General features: G+C 48.3%; 1 protein-coding gene across 2 annotated transcripts in view; it reads right to left on the bottom strand.

The window, feature by feature from the left end:
- Positions 1-2,196: 2,196 nt before the first annotated feature.
- LOC112228039 overlaps positions 2,197-8,281 on the bottom strand; it is a 41,889-nt gene continuing 35,804 nt past the window's right edge. For both annotated transcript variants that reach the window (XM_024393175.2, XM_024393174.2), the window contains 2 exons: positions 3,942-8,107; positions 2,197-3,213 (listed from right to left, as the gene is read on the bottom strand). In XM_024393175.2, coding sequence (XP_024248943.1) covers positions 3,179-3,213; positions 3,942-8,107 — 4,201 coding nt within the window. In that variant the 3' untranslated portion in view covers positions 2,197-3,178. The remainder of the gene's footprint in view (positions 3,214-3,941; positions 8,108-8,281) is intronic.

Below are 8,281 nucleotides of genomic sequence, written 5' to 3'. Positions count from 1 at the left end.
AGGTTGGCGTCATTAAAACTCGTTTTTCAACCACTCCACAAATTTCTTGTTAACAAACTAAAGTTTTGGCAAGTTGGTTAGGACATCTACTTTGTGCATGACACAAGTCATTTTTTCCAACAATTGTTTACAGACAGATTATTTCACTTTATCACAATTCCAGTGGGTCATAGGTTTACATACACGAAGTTGACTGTGCCTTTAAACAGCTTGGAAATTTCCAGAAAATGATGTCATGGCTTTAGAAGCTTCTGATAGGCTAATTGACATCATTTGAGCCAATTGGAGGTGTACCTGTGGATGTATTTCAAGACCTACCTTCAAACTCAGTGCCTCTTTGTATTGACATCATGGGAAAATCAAAAGAAATAAGCCATGACCTCAGAAAAAATATTGTATACCTCCACAAGTCTGGATCATCCTTGGGAGCAATTTACAAACACATGAAGGTACCACATTCATCTGTACAAACAATAGTACGCAAGTATAAACACCATGGGACCACGCAGCCGTCATACCATTCAGGAAGGAGACGCGTTCAGACTCCTAGAGATGAACGTACTTAGGTAAAAAAAAGTGCAAATCAATACCAGAACAACAGCAAAGGACCTTGTGAAGATGCTGGAAGAAACAGGTACAAAAGTATCTATATCCACAGTAAAACGAGTCCTATATCGACATAACCTGAATGGCTGCTCAGCAAGGAAGAAGCCACTGCTCCAAAACCACCATAAAAAAGTCAGACTACGGTTTTCAACTGCACATGGGGACAACGATTGTACTTTTTGGAGAAATGTCCTCTGGTCTGATGAAACAACAATTAGAACTCTTTGGCCATAATGACCATCGTTATGTTTGGAGGAAAAAGGGGGACGCTTGTAAGCCGAAGAACATCATCCCAACCGCAAAGCAAGGGGGTGGCAGCATCATGTTGTGGGGGTGCTTTGCTGCAGGATGGACTGGTGCACTTCACAAAATAGATGGCTTCATGAGTGAGGAAAATTATGTGGATTGAAGCAACATCTCAAGACATCAAGTTAAAGCTTGCTCGCAAATGGGTCTTCCAAATGGACAATGACCGCAAGCATACTTCCAAAGTTGTGGCAAAATTGCTTAAGGACAAAGTCAAGGTATTGGAGTGGCCATCACAAACCCTGACCTCAATCCCATAGAATATTTGTAGGCAGAACTGAAAAAGCGTGTGCGAGCAAGGAGGCCTACAAACCTGTCAGTTACACCAGCTCTGTCAGGAGGAATGGGACAAAATTCCCACAAATTATTGTGGGAAGGTTATGGAAGGCTACCAGAAACATTTGACCCAAGTTAAACAATTTAAAGGCAATGCTACCAAATACTAATTGAGTGTATGTAAAATTCTGACCCACTGGGAATGTGATGAAAGAAATAAAAGCTGAAATAAATCACTCTCTCTACTATTATTCTGACATTTCACATTCTTAAAATAAAGTGGTGATCCTAACTGACATGGAATTTTTACTAGGATTGAATGTCAGGAATTGTGTAAAACTGAGTTTAAATGTATTTGGCTAAGGTGTATGTAAACTTCTGGCCCCAGATCTGTTTTGCTGTCACAACAACTGTCGCGGCAATTTCCATATAGGAGTTGGCAAAACAGCAAAAACAATCAATCTGATTCAGCCTGACATATAAGTACATTCTCAGGCCTCACGGCCAAGCCACAAACACACAAGTGTAGAGAACAGGAGAGAAGTATTAATTGGTAATAACATCTCAAGAGTATAGCTTCAGAATCAGATTCTTCTTCAACATATACACAGAGTATACCAAACATTAGGAACACCTTCCTAATATTGAGTTGCACCCCCTTTTGCCCTCAGAACAGCCTCAATTTGTCAGGGCATGGACTATATAAGGTGTCGAAAGTGTTCCAAAGGGATGCTGGCCCATGTTGACTACAATGCTTCCCACAGTTGTGTCAAGTTGGCTGGATCTCCTTTGGGTGGTGGATCGTTCTGTTGCGTGTGAAAAATCCAGCAGCGGTTCTTGACGCAAACTGGTGCGCCTGGCATATACTGCCATACCCCGTTCAAAGGCACTTAAATGTTTTGTCTTGCCCATTCACCTTCAGAATTGTATACATTCCATGTCTCAATTGTCTCAAGGCTGAAACATCCTTCTTTAACCATTCTCCTCCCCTTCATCTACTCTAATTGAAGTGGACTTAACAAGTGCCGTCAATAAGGGATCATATAACTTTCACCTGGATTCACCTGGTCAGTCTGTCATGGAAAGTGCAGTTGTTCTTAATGTTTTGTATACTCAGTGTAAGTTTCAACACAGGTAAGAAAATATACAGTTTTTCAGCAATAAACATCACAAAAGTCTGTTGGAACAACACCTTAAACCTCTATAATTCTTATTGACATTTGGTGTACGTAGGTAATACTGATTGTAACACGAGACATTTGTCTTATTGTGGTTTCGTCTTAAAGCATTTGTTTGTGTTTGAGAAGCATAAGCACTTCTTTACATTCATAGGAACCACAGTGCTGTTGTATTGGGAGACAGTCGATGGCAGACATGTAAATCCAAGAAAACCAAACCCGCATTCCAAATGGCACCCTATTCCCTATACAGTATACTACATTTGACCGGGGCCCTAGTCAAAAGTAGTACACTATAAAGGTGCCATTTGGGATGCACAAACAACACAAAAAAATACCAGACAGGACAGGGTAGGAAAATCACCCCGTTAAGCAACAGTGGTTGGCTCATGACTGGAAGCGTCTAGGAGAGGAAGATGGTGAAGAGGAGGATGAGGAGTGTGAGTAGAAGGATGAAGGCAGAGGACAGATGGGTCCCAGTAATTGTCTTGTTTGGCAGTCGGAAGGTCCATTGGAGCACCAGGTCAGAGTCAGGCAGGCATATTATGGACTGTTGCTGTTGCTTAAACAATGCTTGTATTGGTGAAAAGGGGCACAGTGGTTGAGGGGGGGGTCATTGAGTGAGATTAAGTTTCGTCCTTATTCCCTATATAGTGCAGTACTTTTAACCAGTCCCCATAGAGCTCAGAAGAACTATATAGGCATTAACCAAGGCATTGACTGGAAAGTTGACGGACGGATGGGAGGACGGACGGAGCGGTGATCAAAGCCGATTCCCGCCAGATGTCGAAGGTATTCATAGAGGTCAGAGGCTACACTCTCTCCACTCGACTAGGATCATAGGAGTCTGAGGAGAAAAAATGGCATCAATCACAATCCAGTCAGACATTCATGATGATATTCCATATACAGTAACGAGGGAAATCCTTACTGCCAGTCTGTTTGTGCTATCAAGCCAATGCTTAGTCACTCATTATCATGCCACACTGGCAGAGCACAAACAGATCTGGGACCAGGCTAGGGAAATCCATCTAATCTCTAAAACAATGTGTAAGTCCCCGTGTCTCTGTGGATTCCCAGCTCACACAATGGCTTGGCTTGGCCTTCCCTCCCTTCTTCCATCCACACCCGCTAAACCAACCCCATAAAAAGCTCTGTCGTACAGCTGGGATAACTGCTAGGTTCTGGAGTGGTTTAATGGCCGGGTTCTCCCACAGTTTTACTGTAAAAACACCTAAATTGTCCATTTGAGTTTGTATCCCTCCTTGTTAATCTGACAATGTTCTTAGTGCGTTTTCCAGCAGTATGTACGTAAAATATTTTCTACATTCCATCCTGATCCTTCATGTTACGGTAGGATGATAGCTCCCTCTTGTGATAAACATGATAAAATGAAGCTTTAAATAAAACAGGATACAAAGAGTTTTACACAAAGATGAAGTAAAGAACTTAACATACATGTGTATATTGTAGATTTTGTGATTATTTTCCCCCAGTGTATGAAAAGTCCTATATAAATATGTAACAGTTACATGTATTATTGTTAAAGGCGTGTGTGTGTGTCCATGTTCCTACCTGGGAGCAGCTCGTCCTCCTCTAGGGTTGTAGAGGAGCCACAGGAAGAGACACTGAAGCTCAGGGGAAGGGTGATCTCCCTTTTGGCCACCGTGCCGCTGCGAGGCATGGGGACAGGCTTGGGGAGGAGAGGAGGTTTCACTGGCCTGGACACCGGCTCTGGCCGAACCTCCTGTTGCTGTTCATCATCTGACTCTTCACTCCTCTCCTCCTCTCTTTTCACCTCTGGCTCTTTCTCTTCCTCCTCCACTTGCCTCTCTGTATTATCCTCCTCCTCTGGTTCTTTCTCTACCTCCTGCACTTCTCTTTCCTCTTCCTCCCGACTCCCACTTTTCTCCTCCTCCATTCTCACCTTTAGCTCTCTCTCCACCTTGATTGTCAACTCTTGCTCTTTCTCCCCTATTTTCAACTCCTCCTCCTCCAGGTCTTTCTCCTCTCCCGACACTATCCTCTCATCTTCTCTCTTGTCTGTCCTGTCTATCTCGTTCCCCTCCGGCTCTGACTCTATCCTCAACTTTTCCTCTTCCATCTCTTCTCTCTCTCCCTGGCTCATCCCCTTATCTTTCTCCTGCTCAGCCTCTACCTGTACTACTACCACTACCTCCGTCTCTGTCTCCTGCTCTGGCTCTCCTGAGTCTAAACTCCTGATAAGTACGCAGGAGACTGAGAACACCTCATCCAAGTGGACCATACTCTCTGTGCAGCCTGGCGACTTCGAGGATGAGAGCCTGGGGGAGGCACGACCAATGTGCCCCTTCCTCTCCCCTCCTCCACCCACACTCAGCAAGCTAAGGGCCAGCTCTTCGTCTGGGGTCACAGGCAGAGACAAGGGGAGGCTGCTAGGGGGGAACTCTGGCAGGTCCAGCACCATGGAGGGGTGGCTTAATCTCTCTCTGTCTCCTCCATAACGTTTGTCCTCACATACTGACAAGCTGTCATCCTTACTGGGTCCTCCTCTCGTCTCCTCTTCCAAGGTAACCACGGATACCTGTACCTTCATCACTTGCTCGTACTCTCTTCTCACATGCTTTTTATCTCTGTTTTCGTCTGTACTGTGCTTCAGTGTTTCTCCTATTAGAGTTTCGTCCTCATTCTCTGGGTTGTCTCTGTGCTCCACTTTCTGTTCGACCCCGCCTAGTGATTCCACAGCATGTGCTCCTTCTGGACTGAGTTCCTGGGTCTCTCTCTCAGTCACTGTGTTGTCTCTGTGCTCCTGTGTTTCACCTATGACAGTTTCTCCCTCATTCTCTCTGTACTGCCTGTCCTCCTCTCTCACCTTGACAGCGCCCTGCGGTGACACCTCATCCTCTCTCTCCTCTACAACCCCCTGCAGTGACTCCTCCTCCTCTCTCTGCTCCTCCTCTCTCTCCTGGACAATCCCCCGAAGTGAATCCGGGGCTACATCTATCCCCAATATCCTGGCTGCTCTCTGCTCCATTGTCTCGTTCTCAGGGATCCCCTTGGCACACTTCACCTCATATAGATTACTCAGGTCCTCTGTGGGCATGGTGTTTGCCTTCTCCTTGATCAGCAGGGTCTCCAGGTGTATATCTGCCAACGTAGCCTCGTTACGCCAACTCAGAGGATCAGAGCTGACGCTGTATCTGTAGACGTCATCCTCAAATGCAAACGCTGCCTCCCTAGGCAATCTGCCGGTGTGTGGTGTCCCCTGCGACCCTTCACCTCTGGGCGACCTGCTGTTCTCACTCCGGGCCCTGCGGATGTTCAGATTGGGCTCATGCCCCCTAAATCTGGGTGGCACGATGGGCACGTTGTCCTTCTTTACCTTCCTCCCTCCCTCCACTACTTTAGCGGAGCCAAGCTCTTCTTTATTAGTCCCATCACTGATGTGCACAACCTCAACCTGGTTGTTCTTGGCAAAAAAGTCTCTGTCTCTGTTCTCCCTTGATAGCTGTACATTCTGGCATAGTTCATTGTGGTCTAATGGTGTGATCAGTGTGAATGGGCGGCCACAATCCTGACCCTGCTCTATGGTGCCTCCAGGGACAGTGTAGACGGTGAGCCCCACGTCCCTCAGTAGAGACTCCTTGGCGACGGGGATGTCCAGCTCCTGCCTGTAGGTCATTCTGGAGTCATAGGTTACCCTAGGGTCACCCTTAGCATTGTGGGAGTTGTAGTCTCGGAAGCCAGTGGACTCTGTTAGGGTGGCAGTGGGAGCCATGTCCTCTCTCTTCAGTCTTAGGATGCTAGTTCTGCTCTGGGGCTGAGGCCTGGAGAAAGCACTCCTCACCTCCCTGTAGTCTGGGTCAATGGTAGAGCCAGGGCCCCAGCTGTCTAGCCTTGGCATGATGGTAGGGATGTTGTTGTTGGGTTTGTCATTCAGGCGCTGGTCTGGAAGGCGAACCGTCTCCCTCTCAGGGTCCATATGCGGAGGGGCTATGTGCTGATGTTGTTGTGTGTCTTCTCCGCTCAGCTCCATGATGGTCCTGTAGACCTCTGCCAGGTCGTCTATACACTGGTCGACACTGGGTCTCCTGGGCTGGACCTTAATTTTCTTCTGGACCTGGTCTACATCTACGCCTGCAGCCTTGTTGAAACTCTCCAGCTCCTCAATGGCATCCCACGGCCGCCGGCTCACCGGCTTCAGCAGGAACTGGCCGAATGCCACCTGGCCCTGGATGTTAGCATGGGCACTGACTGGGGGTTTGGTGGTGTTGGAGGTGGTAGTACCAGTCTTCCTGGATGTGGAGGTCTGTTGGTTTCTCCCCTCCCAAGGGACAGGGGGTGGAGGCTGGGGTGGGAGTGACAGGGGCTGGGCCGGGCTGATACTGAGACAGGAGAAGGCGCTGTTGCTGGACAGGTGGAGGTTCTTCTGGCCCTTCATGGGATAGTCCACACCATACGAGCCGGAGCTGCAGTCGGTGCCTGCACCACTGTCCATGGTGGTATCGGAGGCTGGGTGGCCTGTCTCCTGCCCCCCCTGTCCCTGTCCTCCAGGGGGACTCTGAGGCTGACCTGTCCCCCCAGTACCCCCAGGACCCTTCACTGCCACGGGTGAGCTGGTCTGGGTCTCTTGGTTCCTGTACTGGTCCCCGGGCCAGGAGCCGGCGTAGCACAGCTCCTTGTCAGCACTGGCCTGGAGTGACCAGGCATCTACTATCTCCTTCCTCAGAGGACCCTTCCTGGTGCTTCTCATTGAGGTGAAGCTGCTGGTGTGGGAGGGGGGTTTGAGACCCATGTCTGATAACGACTTGCTACAGAGGCTTTGGCTGTTCTCTGATTTGGATTGGACCACAGTGTTTTGGTTGTCTACTGTGGCGATGACGCTCACGATTGGCAGAATACTTGGCACACTGGCAGGCATATTCTCGTTATTGTTCTGGTCTGCTGCTGAGTCTTTATTGGTTTGTTGCATGTGGATGGGGACAGACACCAGGCAGAATATGGTCTCACTGTGAGCCTTCCTCTTAGAGTTCCTGTTGAGGTTGTCTACTCCTGAGTCTCCTGGAACTATCTTCTTCACCTGTGTGATGGTTGTTTCTGAGAAGCCCTGATCTGAGCTGGAGCTGTGACACACTGGCAGAGCAGGGGCTGGTGGCTGGAAGGCAGAGGGACCACCCTGGTTTGGTTTAGGATTATACCTGTTACAGTTTTGGGAAGTTGCTGCTGGGAAGTTATCTAGTGAGCCAGTCTCTTTGTGCAAATCACAGTGCTGCTGCTGTTCCTGCCACCTGTTATTGTTATTGTCATAGTCGCTAGAAGACCTCAGCGTCATGGGACTGGCCGGGTCTGGCGCGCTGGCAAGTGGCGGTGGGGCCCCCGTGGAAGCGGACGACAAAAAGGCACTGTCATCAGACGAGTGGTCTGACACGGTGACACTGGGAAGCTCGGAGGATGTGGAGTTACGGATGTGGCGGATCTTGTCGGCGTCCGTCATGGAGTTACCTCGGCCACATAGAGACGAGTTTCCTTCCCGGGACACATGTCGGAGGCATGGGTCGTCGAAGGGGATGTACTGGATGCCAGGACCCAGGACCGGCTGATGCTGCTGCTTACTGTAGCCAGTGGAGTGCTGCTTCCTGTGGGGTACACTCCTCTCTCTGTGAGGCTCCGGCCCGGACCCTCCTCCACCGGTGAGCCTGCTACCAAACCAGGGGTCTGGGGTCCCACGCATCTGCTGCTTCTGCTGGTACATCTGGTGGTACCTGATAATAACATATTACCATTTATTTAACTTCTAAATTGTACATTGCATTTACATTAATTTGGTAATTTAGCAAATTCGCCACTATAGCGCTATTCATTACAGAAAATAATGTCAAAGTGCTTCAATAGCAAATGAAAAAAAGCAATATAAAATCATGAGTAGGTAAGCTACA

Source organism: Oncorhynchus tshawytscha, linkage group LG29 (genome assembly GCF_018296145.1).
Source record: "Oncorhynchus tshawytscha isolate Ot180627B linkage group LG29, Otsh_v2.0, whole genome shotgun sequence".
NCBI classification, from domain to species: Eukaryota; Metazoa; Chordata; class Actinopteri; order Salmoniformes; family Salmonidae; genus Oncorhynchus; species Oncorhynchus tshawytscha.
Note: the sequence above shows the minus strand (reverse complement) of the source record. Positions and strands in the feature narration are given on the sequence as shown.